The sequence below is a fragment of the Pristiophorus japonicus genome, chromosome 3, assembly GCF_044704955.1.
Source record: "Pristiophorus japonicus isolate sPriJap1 chromosome 3, sPriJap1.hap1, whole genome shotgun sequence".
NCBI classification, from domain to species: Eukaryota; Metazoa; Chordata; class Chondrichthyes; family Pristiophoridae; genus Pristiophorus; species Pristiophorus japonicus.
Genome location: NC_091979.1, coordinates 221538113 through 221556473, shown reverse-complemented (window position 1 = coordinate 221556473; position 18361 = coordinate 221538113). Strand labels below are relative to the sequence as shown.

General features: G+C 46.1%; 1 protein-coding gene across 3 annotated transcripts in view; it reads left to right on the top strand.

Moving 5' to 3' along the window:
- Positions 1–13764, top strand: part of LOC139260120 (hexokinase HKDC1-like) — a 448074-nt gene extending 434310 nt beyond the window's left edge. For all 3 annotated transcript variants that reach the window (XM_070876304.1, XM_070876303.1, XM_070876302.1), the window contains one exon: positions 13556–13764. In XM_070876304.1, coding sequence (XP_070732405.1) covers positions 13556–13685 — 130 coding nt within the window. In that variant the 3' untranslated portion in view covers positions 13686–13764. The remainder of the gene's footprint in view (positions 1–13555) is intronic.
- Positions 13765–18361: the final 4597 nt, after the last annotated feature.

Below are 18361 nucleotides of genomic sequence, written 5' to 3'. Positions count from 1 at the left end.
AATGCATCGATGCTGGGGATGTTAGCCTGAGCGAGAACACTGACGTTGGTGCATCTGTCCTGCCAATGGATTTGGGATTTGCAGGATCTTGCAGATGCAGCACTGGTGGTACTTCTCCAGCGCTTTGAGGTGTCTGCTGTATATAGTCCACATCTCTGAGCCATATAGGAGAGCAGGTAACATTACAGCCTTTTAGAGCATGAGCTTGGTGCCGGGTTTGAGGTCCTGGTCTTCAAACATGCTCTTCCTCAGGCGACCGAAGGCTGCATTGGCGCACTGAAGGCGGTGTTGGACCTCGTCATCAATGTCTGCTCTTGTTGACAGTAGACTCCCAAGGTATGGAAAATGGTCCACGTTGTCCAAGGCCTCGTCGTAGATTTTGATAATCGGGGACAGTGCTGTATGGCGGGATCAGGTTGGTAGAGGACCTTTGTCTTACGGATGTTTAGCGTAAGGCCTATGCTCTCGCACGCCTGATTTGGACTGAGGAACAAGTAACTCAGTACCAACCTTTGCAGATGATAGCAAACCTGGGGGGGAGGGGGGAGTGGTACAGCTAACACTGAGGAAGAATGCAACATATAACATATAATACAAGAAGATATTAGAAAACTTGCAGACTGTGCAAGTTAAGTGGTAAATGAACTTTAACATAGAGATTAATGTGCAAAGTTAAAGCACATGGGATTGGGGGTAGTGTGCTGACATGGATTGAGAACTGGTTGTCAGACAGGAAGCAAAGAGTAGGAGTAAATGGGGACTTTTCAGAATGGCAGGCAGTGACTAGTGGGGTACCGCAAGGTTCTGTGCTGGGGCCCCAGCTGTTTACACTGTACATTAATGATTTAGACGAGGGTATTAAATGTAGTATCTCCAAATTTGCAGATGACACTAAGTTGGGTGGCAGTGTGAGCTGCGAGGAGGATGCTATGAGGCTGCAGAGCGACTTGGATAGGTTAGGTGAGTGGGCAAATGCATGGCAGATGAAGTATAATGTGGATAAATGTGAGGTTATCCACTTTGGTGGTAAAAACAGAGAGACAGACTATTATCTGAATGGTAACAGATTAGGAAAAGGGGAGGTGCAAAGAGACCTGGGTGTCATGGTACATCAGTCATTGAAGGTTGGCATGCAGGTACAGCAGGCGGTTAAGAAAGCAAATGGCATGTTGGCCTTCATAGCGAGGGGATTTGAGTACAGGGGCAGGGAGGTGTTGCTACAGTTGTACAGGGCCTTGGTGAGGCCACACCTGGAGTATTGTGTACAGTTTTGGTCTCCTAACCTGAGGAAGGACATTCTTGCTATTGAGGGAGTGCAGCGAAGGTTCACCAGACTGATTCCCGGGATGGCGGGACTGACCTATCAAGAAAGACTGGATCAACTGGGCTTGTATTCACTGGAGTTCAGAAGAATGAGAGGGGACCTCATAGAAACGTTTAAAATTCTGACAGGGTTAGACAGGTTAGATGCAGGAAGAATGTTCCCAATGTTGGGGAAGTCCAGAACCAGGGGACACAGTCTAAGGATAAGGGGTAAGCCATTTAGGACCGAGATGAGGAGGAATTTCTTCACCCATGAGAGTGGTGAACCTGTGGAATTCTCTACCACAGAAAGTTGTTGAGGCCAATTCACTAAATATATTCAAAAAGGAGTTAGATGAAGTCCTTACTACTCGGGGGATCAAGGGGTATGGTGAGAAAGCAGGTATGGGTACTGAAGTTGCATGTTCAGCCATGAACTCATTGAATGGCGGTGCAGGCTAGAAGGGCCGAATGGCCTACTCCTGTACCTATTTTCTATGTTTCTATGTTTCTATAAATGCAAGGTAGGAAAACACTAACAGAAACATCACCTACAACTTAGAAAATAAAAAAAACTGAATGAGGTAGAGGAACAAAGGGATCCAGGGATACAGGTGAATAATTATTAAAAGCAGCAACACAGATCAGCAAAGCAATTAAAAATGCTAACAAAGCACTGGGATTTATTTCTAGGTGTATAGAATTCAAAAGTAGTGAAGTTGTGTTAAACTTCGATAGGATCCTGGTCAGGTCGCACTTGGAGAACTGTGCACTGTTCTGGTCTCCATACTACAAAAAGGACAGAAGCACTGGAGGAAATACAAAAATGATTTACAAGGATGGCACCAGAGCTGAGAGATTACAGCTATCAGGGAAGATTGAACAGGTTGGGACTTTTAAGACTTAGAGGTTACCTGATAGGTCTTTAAAATAATGAATACATTGGACAGGGTAGATGTGGAGAGAATGTTGCCACTTGTGGGAGAATCAAAAATTAGGGGCCATAAATAGAAGATAGTTACTAATAAATCCAATATAGAAATAAGGAGAAATGTATTTACACAGAAAGAAGTTGGAATGTGAAATTTGCTACCACAGGAAGTGGTTGTGGCAAATATCTTAGATGTTTTCAAAAATAAACTAGATTAAGCAGTAAGAAAAAGTCAAAGCTGCAGGGCAGAGTAGTGATTTGGATAAAAATAAGCAGAGTGGGTCAGGAAGGGACAGCGAGCTTAATCAGGCATTAGTGACTAAGGTGACATCAGGGATAAATAGAAAAAGTTCAAGCTAAAGGGACTATATCTGTGCAAAGCATTTGTAACAAAATAAATGGATTAATAGCACAGATATAAATAAATGGGTTTGATCTAATAGCAATTACAGAGATGTGATTGCAGAGTGACCAAGGCTGTGATCAAAATATTCCAAGATTCTTTAATTTAAAAGAAATAGGCAAAATGGAAAAGGAGGCAGATGGGTATCCCTGAAAATAAAGGATGGGATAAAGTGTAGAGAGAAAGGATCCTAGCTCAGAAAATCAAGATGTAGAATCACTTTCGATGGAGATAAGAAATAACATGGGGCAGAAAATACTGGTGGGAGTAGTTTATAGACCCCTGAATGGTAGTTGTAACGTCGGGCAGAGTATAAATCAGGAAATTAGAGGTGCATGTTTCATGGGTAAAACAGTAATCTTCGGAGGTTTTAATCTTATATAGACTGTGCAAACCAATAATGTGGAGGACGTGTGCGTGGAATGTTTTCAATATAGTTTTCTAGATCAGTATGTCGAGGAACCAACTAGGGAGCACCCTATTTTTGAAACATGGTACGAAAACAGCCTCTGGGGAAGAGTGATCATAATATGATAGAATTTTATATTGAATTTTAAAGTGATTTAGTTAAATCTGAAACTAGGGTCTTGAATCTGAACAACAACAATTTGTTTTTATGTAGCACCTTTAACATAGTGGAATGTCCCAAGGCGCTTCATAGGAGTATTATGAGACAACGAATTTGACACCGATCCACATAAGGAGAAATTAAAGCAGGTGACCAAAAGCTTAGTTAAAGAGGTGGGTTTTAAGGAGCGTCTTGAAGGAGGAAAGAGAGATAGAGAGGTGGAGACATTTACGCAGGGAATTCCAGAGCTTAGGCCCTAGGAAACAGAAGGCACGGCCGCCAATGTTTGAGCGATTATAATCAGGGATGCTCGAGGGCACAATTAAAGGAACACAGACATCTCGGGGGGTTTTGGGGCTGGAGGAGATTACAGAGACAGGGAGGGGTGAGGCCATGGAGGGATTTGAAAACAAGGATGAGAATTTTGAAATCGAGGTGTTGCCTAAACGAGAGCCAATGCAGGTCAGTGAGCACAGGGATGATGGGTGAGCGGGACTTGGTGCACGTTAGGACACGGGCAGCAGAGTTTTGGATCACCTCTAGTTTACATAGGGTAGAGTATGAGAGGCCAGCCAGGAGTGCATTGGAATAGTCAAGTCTAGAGGTAACAAAGGTTGAGGACTTCAGCAGCGGATCAGCTGAGGCAAGGACGGAGACGGGCAATGTTACGAAGGTGGAAATAGGCGGTCTTAGTTATGCTGCGGATATGTGGTCAAAAGCTCATTTCAGAGTTAAATATGACACCATGGTTGCAAATAGCGTGGTTCAGCCTCAAGACAGAATTTGGAGAGAGGGATGGAATCAGTGGCTAGGGAGTGGAGTTTGTGGTGGGGATTGAAAACAATGGTTTCGGTCTTCCCAATATTCAATTGGAGAAAATTTCTGCTCATCCAGAACAGAATGTCGGTCAAGCAGTCTGACAATTTAAAGACCGTGGAGGGGTTGAGAGAAGTGGTGGTGTGGTAGAGCTGGATGTCATCTGCGTACATGTCGAAACTGACGCTGTGTTTGTTACTCTTCAGCAGTGAAAAAAACTGCATCTAAATTGCCTATGCCATTCCAACGAGCTCTTCAGGCTCTGTTCTTTCACTCCAAGCAATTACATCCAGGTTTTCAAAGATTGTGGCTTTGGAAATCCACAGGAAGCGCGACCTGATGTAACTGCTAGGATGTGCCCACCGTAGAACTGTGCCACCGAAGCTGCCAAAGGGTAGTGCACTGAGGGAATGTCCCATTATTTGAAAGTGGGAGAGAAGGTGGGGTATAGCTGTGGTGTCACATGGAGACTGTGATGTACAGAAGAAAAGACTCAAGTGATGAGATGTATTATCTCCATCGCTCTGTCTTCTCCTCCTTCTCCATGGCATATAAGGATATGCCCATAGGGAATGCCATACCTGCTCCTGCAAATCTCTCACTGCCGTGGACGGTGGGTAAAAATCTATTGGGGGTTTGACCCTGTGAGAAGCTGTCATAAGCAAGTCCGAGCATCTGTAAGCAGAATGATAAAAAATTTCTTTGCCAATTGCAGAAATCACTGATCAAACTCTCCAGGCTCAGATACTCTCCATGTTGCCGGTATCAGTTGATCCTGGCAGCTGCTGTGCCTCATTAAATCACAGTCCAAGTTACCAGAGTGAATTGGAAGTGTAGAATCAGGAATCTGGGAGCTGCAGCTCCCACTGGCCCTGGATATATGTTCATGGTGTGAGTGAGGACTCGGCAGGAGGATTGTGGGAACGCTAATATAAAATCAGTTTGTTTTTTGGTTACCTTCTTGCTGTTATAAGAAATTATTACTGTTCCATTTGACTTTGACAGCTCTGCACATTCCTGTGGGTTAATGTTCTGACTTTACACTGTTAAAAGACCTCACGCAAAGGGCATATCTGAATGTTGGACACACGATCTGCTAGGTCCATGTCGGGTAGCCTGGTGAATGCAAAACTTACTGTAGTATCTGCTGTGTCTCTATTTCGCATGCTTGGTTAAAAAGCAGTCACTGATCATCTCTATGGCATTGCTTACACTGAAATCTGCTTCCCTTAGTTTTCCTTGGTCCAACATTTCGCTGTGACATTTTTTGGAACCTTTTTGGCAGTCGTGCTGTTGACCAGCATGCGACTCAATTCACATCTGATTCCCAGGTATATTACTCCCATGCTAGATTTCAAATGTTTTGGCACATCCCTCGCCTCCCCAATATTGCATTTTGCCCATATAACATGGGCGTGCAACTGGCTGACTTGACCTTTCGAATTGTGTTGGTGTTTCAGTTTCTCAGAATGTGTGATTATATTTGGCTTATTATATAATTTCATCTATGTTTTTATTGCTGTATATGTCCTGTTGCTGCGCAAATCTATATTTTGCAGTGCAGGATTTTATTTACTACTTTTTATACAACAATTTTGCCTCTTGCTGATAGGAATTCCTTTTGGGGTTCAAATGGCATTCCATGATTTGAAGGATGAAGATCACGTCATGGCAAGAAGGCAGGTACAATCAAGCCTCAGCCGTATGCACACACCCCCTTACCCCAGGGCTCCCAATTACTGACCTGGGACTATTCGAGGAAAAATGTCTTCACATTGGAGGCTATTACATCGGTATGCACCTCCCGGAGTTCCATCTGCAGATGGCTTCCACCACAAACTTGACTCTTGCTGTGGGTGTGAAGGTCACTACAGTACAAAACTTCTACATCAGTGGATCCTTTCAAGCCAGCTTCCAGGCAACATATACCAAATTAATCAGCTGCCACAGATATATCAAGCAATGACAGAGTCACTTTCCCTGTGAGCAACACATTCATCACTTTCCAAGTGCGAATGAGTGAGGATATCGTAGAAGGGACCCAAAAGGCATCTGAAAAACAGGTTCCTGCTCCACCTCACATGTATACTCTGAATGACAATCTCCTCTCATTATTGGCTATCTGTGTCCTATGTGAAACTGTTTTTTCCAATCTTGGTCATTAGTAATGTTAGTAGATTCACAGCACAAAGTGACCACAAATTGGTAGTCTCATTCAGAGAGTTGGTATTAGAAATAGAAATATACACCAGCGCAGAAATAATACTTCTTTGAGGCTAAAGGTGAAGGACTGCTTTTGGGGGACAGTGTAGACGGAGCTTTACTTTGTACCTAACCCATGCTGTACCTGCCCTGGGAGTGTTTGATGGGATACTGTAGAGGGAGCTTTATTCTGGATCTAACCCGTGCAGTACCTGCCCTGGAAGTATTTGATGGGACAGTGTAGAAGGAGCATAACTCAGCATCTAAACCGCGCTGTACCTGCCCCAGGAGTGTTTGATGGGATAGTGTAGAGAGAACTTTAATCTGTATCTAACCCATGATGTACCTGCCCTGGAAGTGTTTGATGAGATAGTGTAGAGGGAGTTCTACTCTGTATCTAACCTGTGCTGCACCTGCCCTGGGAGAATTGATGGGACAGTGTAGAAGGAGATTTACTCTGTATCTAACCCATACTGTTATGTCTTGTATAAAGAGTCAGACTAGATAATGCAAGCTCAAAGTATGGTGTGATCGTAGTCCTTTATTACAGGTCTCAGATTGCCTCTCCAGCCTGTGAGGCCTCCTTATACACAGATGCTCCCAAGGGATTGTGGTATCCTTTGGAACTCTAGGGGATAAGCTGTCTAGTGGTTAGACATCGTATTTACGTACATAACAACACTCCCTCCAAAGTCAATAGTGTAACTATTTACAATGTGAGTCAGTCTGGGGTCTTCCTTTCCCTGGTTGATCATCTCGGTGCAAATGCTGGTTTTGGTGAGTCGTTTGTTGGGCCCTCGCTGGGCGGCTGCGCAGCTGGCCTTGCTGCACTGCTGGGGGTGGTGAGTCCTGCTGGGCTGCTGCAGGTGATGGGTTCTGCTTTGTGGTCAACCACTGGGTCGGTTGCCACTTGTGTGTGTGTTGGAGGGTCGAAAAAGATGGAGTCTACTGTGGGTTGTTCTGGATAGTCCGTGAATCTGAGTTTGGTTTGGTCCAAGTGTTTCCTGCAGGTGAGTCCATTTGAGAGTTTGACCACAAACACCCTACTCCCCTCTTTGGCCAAAACAGTGCCAGGAAGCCACTTGGGACCTTGGGACCTTGTTCAACACAAATACAGGATCATTTATCTCAATTTCGGGTGACACATTTGCGCGATCTTGGTATGTATTCTGTTGAAGCCGCCTGCTCTCTAACTATTCATGTAGATCAGGGTGGACTAATGAGAGCCTTGTCTTAAGTGCCCTTTTCATGAGCAGTTCAGCGGGAGGGACCCCAGTGAGCGAGTGGGGTCTTGTGCGGTAACTGAGCAGGACTCGGGATAAGTGAGTCTGCAGTGAGCCTTCAGTTACCCTTTTCAAACTCTGCTTGATTGTTTGAACTGCTCGTTCTGCCTGACCGTTGGACACTGGTTTAAACGGGGCAGATGTGACATGTTTGATCCCATTACAGGTGCCCTTAAACTCGGCACTGGTAAAGCACGGCCCATTGTCACTTACAAGGACATCAGGCAGGCCGTGCGTGGCAAAAATGGCCTGTAGGCTTTCAATGGTGGCAGCGGACGTGCTTGCCAACATTATCACACATTCAATCCATTTGGAGTACGCATCTACAACCACTAAGAACATTTTTCCCAAGAACGGGACTGCATAGTTGACATGGACCCTAGACCACGGTTTGGAGGGCCAGGTCCATAAACTTGGTGGCGTCTCCCTGGGTGCATTGTTTAACTGTGAACATGTATTACATTTGTGCACACAGGACTCTAAGTCTACATCGATACCGGGCCATCACATGTGGGATCTAGCTATCGCTTTCATCATTACGATGACTGGGTGGGTGCTGTGGAGATCACTAATGAAAGTGTCCCTGCCCTTTTTTGGCACCACTACCCGATTACCCCATAGTAGGCAGTGTGCCTGAATAGACATTTCATCTTTGCGCCGCTGGTACGGCTTTATTTCTTCCTGCATCTCTAACGGGACACTAGACCAACTCCCGTTGAGCACACAGTTTTTTACTAAGGACAGTACGAGGTCCTGGCTCATCCAGGTTCTAATCTGTCGGGCGGTAACAGGTGATTGCTCACTCTTGAATGCTTCCACTACCATAACTAAATCTGCGGGCTGTGCCATCTCCACCCCAGTGGTGGGCAATGGCAGCCTGCTGAGAGCATTGGCACAGTTTTCTGTGCCTGGCCTGTGACGGATGGCGTAGTTGTATGTGGACAACATGAGCACCTATCTCTGGATGCGGGCCGATGCATTCGTATTTATCCCCTTGCTTTCAGAAAAGAGGGATATAAGCGGCTTATGGTCAGTTTCCAATTCAAATTTGAGCCCGAACAGATATTGATGCAGATATTGGGCCTGATAGTCTGCATCCCAGAGTACTTAAGGAAGTGGCTCTAGAAATAGTAGATGCATTGGTGGTCATTTTACAACATTCCATGGACTCTGGATCAATTCCTATGGATTGGAGGATAGCTAATGTAACCCCACTTTTTAAAAATGGAGGGAGAGAGAAAACATGGAATTATAGACCGGTTAGCCTGACATCGGTGGTGGGGAAAATGCTGGAGTCAATTCTTAAAGATGCAATAGCAACGCATTTGGAAAGCAGTGACAGGATCGGTCCAAGTCAGCATGGATTTATGAAAGGGAAATCATGCTTGACAAATCTTCTAGAGTTTTTTGAGGATGTAACTAGTAGAGTGATAAGGGAGAACCAGTAGAAGTGGTGTATTTGGACTTTCAAAAGGCTTTTTACAAGGTCCCACACAAGAGATTAGTGTGCAAAATTAAGGCACATGGTATTGGGGGTAATGTATTGACGTGGATAGAGAAATGGTTGGCAAACATGAAGCAAAGAGTGGGAATAAACAGGTCCTTTTCAGAATGGCAAGCAGTGACTAGTGGGGTGCCGCAGGGTTCAGTGCTGGGACCCCAGCTATTTACAATATACATTAATCATTTAGACAAAGGAATTAAATGTAATTTCTCCAAGTCTGCAGATGACACGAAGCTGGGTGGCAATGCGAGCTGCGAGGAGGATGCTAAGAGGGGGACTTAGACAGGTTAGGTGAATGGGCAAATGCATGGCAGATGCAGTATAATGTGGATAAATGTGAGGTTATCCACTTTGGTGACAAAAACAGGAAGGCAGATTATTATCTGAAGGGTGACAGATTAGTAAAAGGGAAGGTGCAACGAGACCTGGGTGTCATGGTACATCAGTCATTGAAGGTAGGCATGCAGGTAGAGCAGGCAGTAAAGAAAGCAAATGGCATGCTGGTCTTCATAGTGAGGTGATTTGAGTATAGGAGCAGGGAGGTCTTGCTGCAGTTGTACAGGGCCTTGGTGAGACCACACCTTGAGTACTGTGTGCAGTTTTGGTCTCCTAATCTGAGGAAGGACGTGCTTGCTATTGAGGGAGTGCAGCGAAGGTTCACAGACTGATTCCTGGGATGGCAGGACTGACGTATGAGGAAAGACTGGATCGGCTTGACTTATACTCACTAGAATTTAAAAGAATGAGAGGGGATCTCATAGAAACGTATAAAATTTCGACGGGACTGGCCAGGTTAGATGCAGGAAGAATGTTCCCGATGTTGGGGAAGTCCAGAACCAGGGGACAAAGTCTAAGGATAAGGGGTAAGCCATTTAGGACCGAGATGAGGAGAATCTTTTTCATCCAGAAAGTTGTGAACCTGTGGAATTCTCTGCCACAGAAAGTTGTTGAGTCCAGTTCATTGGACATATTCAAAAGGGAGTTAGATGTGGCCCTTACGGCTAAAGGGATCAGGGGGTATGCAAAGAAGGCTGGGGTGTGGTACTGAGGTACTGAGGTTGAATGATCAGCCATGATCATATTGAATGGCAGTGCAGGCTCGAAGGGCTGAATGGCCTGCTCCTGCACCTATTTTCTATGTTTCTATATTTCTTTACCCCATAAACACACACTAACGCTTCTTTTTCGATCATAATGTAGGCCCTCTCGACCTTAGACAGACTTCTGGATGCATAAGCAACCGGTTGCAATTTCCCAAATTCATTAGCTTGTTGCAATACACACCCAACCCCGTACGACGACGCATCACATGCTAGTAACAAAACCTTACATGGATCGTACAACACAAGGAATTTGTTTAAACACAACAGCTTCCTAGCTTTCTTAAAGGCATTTTCTTGGCTTTTACACCATACCCATTCATCTTCTTTACGCAGGGGTTCTAAGAATGTGCTAAGAACCGGTAAGAAGTTACCAAAATAGTTCAGGAGTGCGAGAAACGACCGCAGCTCCATCACGTTCTCAGTGCGTTCTTGATTGCCTCCGTCTTTGAATCGATGGGCCTGATGCCGTCCATCGTGATTCTTCTCCCCAGGAACTCCACTTCAGGCGCTAGGAAAATGAACTTCGAGCGTTTTAGCCTGAGCCCCACACGATTAAGCTAACTAAGAACCTCCTCCAGGTTCTGCAGGTAACCAAGATGTTGTCCTGGAAGACCACGGTGCACGGGACTGGCTTCAGCAAGCTTTCCATGTTCCTCTGGAATATCGCCATGGCCGATCGAATCCCAACTGGGCATCTGTTGTAAATGAGGAGACCTTTGTGCGTTTGATGCAGGTGATCCCTCCAGCTCCTGCGTCATGTAGACTGAGGTCAAGTGAAGGTTTTCCTTCCCGCCAGCGTCGCAAATAGATCGTCTGCCTTTGGTAGCAGGTATTGATCCTACAGTGAGAAATGATTGATAATTACTTTGTAATCATCACAGATTCTGACGGTGCCGTCTCCCTTAAGGACTGGAACAATTGGACTGGCCCACTCATTGAATTCGATCGGCGAAATGATGCCCTCTCGTTGCAGCCGGTCCAGCTCAATCTCCACCCTCTCTCTCATCATGTAAGGTACCATTCTCACCTTAAGATGGATGGGTCGCGACCCCAGCATCAAATGGATCTGCACTTTTTCTCCTTGGAACTTTCCGATGCCTGGTTCAAACAGCGAGGGAAACTTGTTTAGGACCTGGGCACATGAGGTGTCATCGACGGACGAAAGCGCTCGGACATCGTCCCAGTTCCAGCGTATCTTCCCCAGCCAGCTCAGAACAGCATGGGGCCATCCCCTGGTACCACCCAGAGTAGTAACTCATGCACTGCTCCATCATAGGAGACCTTTACGGTAGAACTGCTGATTACGGGAATCAGTTCCTTTGTGTACGCTCTCAGTTTAGTGCGAATGGGAGTCAGGACTGGCCTTGAGGCCTTGCTGCACCACAATTTATCGAAAGTCATTTTGCTCATTATGGACTGGCTTGCGCCCATTCCATTTAATTCAACCTTCAGCATTATCGGGAGAAACATTGTGGTAAATGTGTGCACCCCATATGCCTCTGCCTCCACAGTCTGAGGCTCTGGTTCGTCGTGATCCACCGTGGATCTGTCCTCCTCTGCAACATGGTGGTTTGCAGGAATAGCAAGGTTTGCAGCTCGCCTGCACATGCGTTGGAGGTGTCCCATTGTTCCAGAGCCCTTGCAAATGTATCCTTTGAAGCGGCATGAATGAAAACGATGATCATCCCTGCTGCGCCAGAAGGTGTTAATGGCCTTGTATTCACCACCCTTGATGGTGGACTCTGAGTCATTTACGGATGTGCAGCTGCAGGCGTGTAAGTCCTGCCCTGTACATTTCGATTCGAAAGCAACGTTACTTTGTTCATAGTACTTGCAGCAGCACTCGTGTGCTGAGAAATTTGTTTGGTATTGTCACTAGTGGCGATAAACGCCTGGGCTATCGCTATAGCTTTACTCAAGATTGGGGTCTCTACAGTCAAAAGTTTGCGAACTATTACTTCATGGCCAATGCCAAGTACAAAGAAGTCCCTGAGCATGTACTCCAAGTGTCCTTCAAATTCGCAATATCCTGCAAGGCGCCTTAGCTCGGCGACGTAGCTCGCCACTTCCTGGCCTTCAGACCTCTTGTACGTGTAGAACCGATATCTCGCCATCAGAACGCTTTCCTTCGGGTTTAGATGCTCCCGGACCAGCGTGCTCAACTCGTCGTACGACTTGTCTGTGGGTTTCACTGGAGCGAGCAGGTTTTTCATGAGGCCATACGTTGATGCCCCGCAAACAGTGATGAGGATCGACCTTCAATTGGCAGCATTCGCTTCTCCTTCCAGCTCGTTGGCTACGAAGTATTGGTCGAGTTGCTCCAGGAAGGTTTCCCAATCATTTCTCTCCAAAGATTTCTCCAGGATACCCACGGTTCTCTGCATTGTTACGGTGGGGTTCGTCATTTGTATCTCGTAGCCAATTGTTATGTCTTGTATAAACAGTCAGACTAGATACTGCAAGCTCAAAGTAAGATGTGACCGTAGTCCTTTATTACAGATCTGAGTGCCTCTCCAGCCTGTGAGGCCTCCTTATATACAGGTGCTCCCAAGGGATTGTGGGATCCCTTGGGACTCCAGGGGATAAGCCCTCTGGTGGCTAGACATGGTATTTACAGGTTTCATACATAACACATACTGTACCTGACTTTGGGAGTGCTTGATGGGACAGTGTAAAGGGAGCTTTACTCGGTATCTAAGCCGTGCTGTACCTGCCCTAGGAGTGTTTGATGGGACAGTGTAGAGGAAGCTTTACTGTGTATCCAACGCCATGCTATACCTGCCCTGGGAGTGTTTGATGGGACTTTGTAGAGGGAGCTTTACTCTGCATCTAACCCATCCGTGACTTGGGAGTATTTGATGGTGTGTAGAGAAAGCTTTACTCTATATCTAATTTATGCTGTAACTGTCCTGAGCATGTTTGATGGGGCAGTGTCGAGGGAGCTTTACTCTGTATCTAACCCATGCTGCATCTGCCCTGGGAGTGTTTGATGGGACACTATCAAGGAACCTTTACTCTGTATGTAACCCATGCATCCCTAACTTGGGGGTGTTTGATGGGTGTGTAGAGGAAGCTTTACTCTGTCTCTAACCCGTGATATACCAGCCCTGGGAGTGTTTGATAGAACAGTGTAGAGCGAGCAAACTGGAGAAATGATTCATTCCTAGCTGTGATTTTTACCCATCGTGGGACAGCAAAAACATTCCCTGGTGAGGGGAGTGAATGGAAAAAAATCACCGTGATATCATTTAAAATATTCAGAGTATTACTGCACACGTTACTTTTAACCCAACAAATGACACTGTCTTATGCACTATTTTATGAAAGTTGTTAATCCCGACTTCATTAAAGTAGCCCACAAATGCATTTCAACCCCCCTTCCCCATTGCTGGCTGAGAGAAAATTCTTCACATTTTACTTACAATAACTTACTTCTCTTTCAGTTTTTCCAGAATCTTGGCGGACACAGTGAAGGACCTGGCTCCAAAGTGTAACGTGACCATCAGTCTTTCCGAAGATGGCAGTGGGAGAGGTGCAGCCCTCATTACAGCGGCAGCAAAACAATCTCCGTAAACTCACCAGCAATAAAATGACAAACAGGGCTGCAAAATCATACTCACTCATTGCATATGCTACAGGAACTGGGGACTAGTTGTGACATTGTTATCAGCTGATCAGTTTTGTCGAGATAAATTTATTCTTCAGAATGGAATTCTTAAAATATGTGTTTATAGCATAATTTTGTACATCACTTCATCTACAAATCACTTTTTTGACATTTACCAATATGGCCAATGGGGGGAAATGCCTGTGGAGAGTCCCCGCGTTACGAGTAATCAATTTAAGGTTAAAATTATTAAAAATACTAATCAATAAAAGGTCCGTATGTCATAGAAAGGAAACACGTGTTTTTGCTAAAATATGGTACACGAGTCACATTAGGATGGCCAACGGCAAAATTGTAATTACTTTTACATTTAGTGAAACTGTTTAAATCAGGCTCCTAATGGCCAGTAAAAGGCCTGCCTGGGTACATTTCATAATCAGCTGCAATGCTGGCACTTCTGTCATAAACAGATGCTTTTACGATATATGTTAGCAAAGATACATGCTTTGGTCCAAAATAAAATTGGGCAAATGGAAAGACTGTTGTAAATATAACATTCTTATAATGGACGTCTGTTCTTATACCGAAATAGGGAGAGATGCCTGAATCAGGGAAGTATAAGAGCAGACTGAAAACCTTTAATATCACAAAAGGCAGTACAAAGAGGATTAGGAGTCTGAAGGTATATAAGGGTCCAGGCCCTTGCAATTTCAATCAAGAGTGCAGGTTGAGTTGTATGAGGAGACTACAAATCCCCTCAGCGATATCTTTCAGAGTGCAATCGTTGTGTATAGAAGAATTCCACGAGGCTGAGTACTGTGAGCTAAACTTAGTGTGACCGTAGTCTTCTTTATTACAACTCCAGAGTGCCTAAACAAACTTTTATACTGGCCCTGCACGTGACCATTAGGACTCCAACAATCGCGCCCTCTGATGGCAAGTACTACATAGTTACATACATAACATCACTCCCCCCCAAAGTATTTGGTACAAGTTATTTACAGGTTGAGGCGATCCGGAGTCCTTCGCTCTCTGGTTGATCGTCTAAGTTTAAACCCTGGCGTGTGTGAGTTGGCCGGACCATTGCTGCACTGCACCGTGGCTGGTCTGACCGGACTGTCAGGAATGGTGGATTCATCCTCGTGATTGACAGCGAGGTCGATTGCTGGTTGGGTGTGTGTTGGTGGATCGTCGATGGTGATGTCCTCTTCAAGTCGTTCCTGGTTGTCAGTAAATCGCAATTTGGTCTAATCTAAATGCTTTCTGCACATTTGGCCATTTAACAGTTTGATTATAAACACCCTATTCCATTCCTTGGCCAAAACAGTGCCAGCAATCCACTTGGGACCATGACCGTAATTCAGGACAAACACAGGGTCATTAACATCAATGTCACGTGAAACAGCCGCGCGATCGTGGTACATGTTCTGCCGGTATCGCCGGGTTTCACCGTGATCATTAAGATCCGGGTGGACAAGGGAGAGCCTGGTTTTGAGGGCTCTCTTCATTAACAATTCTGCCGGGGGAACCCCGGTGAGTGAGTGGGATCGCGTCCGGTAACTGAGCAGAATGCGAGAAAGCCGGTCTGCAGGAAGCCATCCGTTATGCGGGCTTAAACGGAGCAGACCTGACATACTTGATGCCATTGCGGGTCATAAACTCGTTGAATTCCGAGCTGGTGAAACACGGTCCATTGTTGCTGACAAGGAGGTCGGGCAAGCCATGGGTGGCGAACATGGCCCGGAGGCTTTCAATGATGGCTGTGGACTTGCTGGATGACATGATTACGCATTCAATCCATTTGGAGTAAGCGCCCACAACTACTAAAAACATCTTTCTTAGAAAGGGGCCGGCAAAATCTACGTGGATCCTGGACCACGGTTTGGAGGGCCATGACCACAGACTCAGTGGAGCCTCCCTTGGTGCATTGCTCAGTTGCGAGCAAGTGTTGCACTGATGCAAGCATGACTCCAAGTCCAAATCAATGCCGGGCCACCAAACATGCATAGAAACATAGAAACATAGAAAATAGGTGCAGAAGTAGGCCATTCGGCCCTTCGAGCCTGCATCACCATTCGATAAGATCATGGCTGATCATTCCCTCAGTACCCCTTTCCTGCTTCCTCTCCATATACGACCTAGCAATTGCCTTCATCATGACAATGCCTGGGTGGGTACTGTGTAGGTCGTGTATAAATGTTTTCCTGCCTTTTTTTGGCAAAACCACGCGATTACCCCATAAGAGACAATCCGACTGGGTGGACATTTCATCTTTGCGTCGATGAAACGGCTTAATTTCATCTTGCATTTCCCCGGGAACGGCCGACCAGTTCCCATTTAGGACGTGACTCTTTAGTAATGATAGCACAGGATCCTGGCTGGTCCAGGTCCTGATGTGGCGAGCTCTCAAAAGCATCCATGACCAGCAGCAAGTCTGCAGGCTGCATCATTTCAACCCCAGTGCTGGGTAATGGTAGCCGGCTGAGAGCATCGGCACAGTTTTCAGAGCCTGGTCTGTAGTGGATAACATAGTCATAAGCAGATAATGTTAGTGCCCATCTTTGGATGCGGGATGAAGCATTGGTGTTTATATCTTTGCTCTCTGAAAACAGCAAAATGAGCGGCTTGTGGTCAGTTTCAAGCTCAAAACGAAGTCCAACTAGGTATTGGTGCATTTTCTTAACCCCATATACAGATGCTAACGCCTCTTTCTCAACCATACTATAGGCTCTCTCAGCCTTAGACAGACTTCTAGATGCGTATGCAACCGGTTGGAGGTTGTCTGATACATTGGCTTGTTGTAATACACAGCCGACCCCGTACAATGAGGCGTCACAAGCTAGCACTAAACGTTTACATGGGTCAGTCATAGTGTACAAGTAATTTATTTGAACATAGCAGGTTCCTTGCCTTCTCAAAGGCTGTGTCTTGAGATTTGCCCCGAACCCAGTCATCACCCTTACGTAGCAATATGAGCAAAGGCGCTAACAACGTGCTCAACCCGGGTATAAAGTTACCAAATAGTTGAGGAGTCCCAGGAACGAACACAGCTCCGTCACATTCTGTGGTCTGGGAGCACTCTTGATGGCCTCTGTCTTTGAGTCCGTGGGCCTGATGCCGTCCACTGCAATCTTTCTCGCCAAAAATTCGACCTCTGGCACCAGGAAATCACACTTGGAGCATTTCAGCTTGAGTCCCACTCTGTCGAGGCGACTTAGAACCTCTTCCAGGTTGTGTAGATGTTCGATGGCGTCACGATCAGTGATCAGGATGTTACCTTGAAACACAATGGTGCGCGGAACAGATTTCAGCAAACTCTCCATGTTTCCCTGGAAAATGGCTGCAGCCGAGCGAATCCCGAAAGGGCACCTGTGCTATATAGACAGCCCTTTGTGCGTGTTGATGTACGTCAGTCTTTTCAAAGATTCAGCCAGCTCCTATATCATGTAGGCGGAGGTTAGGTCCAACTTGGTGAACGACTTACCCCCCGCTAACGTTGCAAACAGGTCATTCACCTTGGGCAGCGGGTACTAGTCCTGCAGTCAGACATAGTGCATTAATCGGGTTCAGTTTGGGCCTTTGTGATTTATTGCCCCACAGTTTCTCGAAAGCCTTCTGGCTCATTATTGATTGATTCGCACCCGTGTCCAACGCCATGGATATTGGAACTCCATTTAATTTGACTTTCAGCATTATAGGAGGGCTCTTGGTGGTGAAGGTATGTACCCCATACACTTCTTGTTCACATTGAGTTGCCTGTGCTGCGTGATCCTCGCCGGATCGATCATCCTCTGCTACGTGGTGTGTCGCAGCACGTTTGCACATTCGCTGGAGGTGACAAAACGTTGCGCAGCCTTTGCACATGTAGAGCTTGAATCGACATTGATGGGCCCGATGATTACCCCCGCAGCGCCAACACGGTGCTAATGGATTCACATTCACCCCCGATGGCAGACTCTTGAGTCATCACAGGTCTTACAGCCGCAGACGTATAGGCCCTGCCATATGCAGTTGGGCCTGCTAGCGACGTCATTTTATGTACAGTACTTGCCGGTGAGCTTTGATGTTGAGAAGATATATGTTTGGTGTTATCGTCCGTGGCCATGCATGCCTGAGCGGTCGCGATGGCCCTGCTCAGGTCTAGGGTTTCGGCAGCCAGTAGCTTTCGAAGAATGACCTCATGGCTGATGCCCAGCATGAAAAAGTCCCGCAGCATTTGCCCAACGCAGCTCCAAAATCGCAAGGTCCCGCAAGGCGTCTCAGGTCGGCGACATAATCCGCCACGTCCTGGTCCCCGGAGCGATGGTGTGTGTAAAAACAATATCTGGCCATGAGGATACTCTCCTTCAGCTTGGGGTGGTCCTGAACCAGCGTGCACAACTCTGTATATTCCTTCTCCGTTGGTTTTGTCGGTGTGAGCAGATTCTTGATGAGGCCGTATATTTTAGCCCCACAAACGGTGGGGAGAACCACCCTACGCTTGGCCGCGTTCGTGTCACCTTCCAGCTCGTTGGCCACAAAGTACCGGTCAAGACGCTCGAAGAAGGCTTCCCAATCATCAGCCTCTACAAATCTCTCTAATATTCCAACAGCAGCCATGATTGCGTGAAGGTTCGTATTAACATAGAAACATAGAAACATA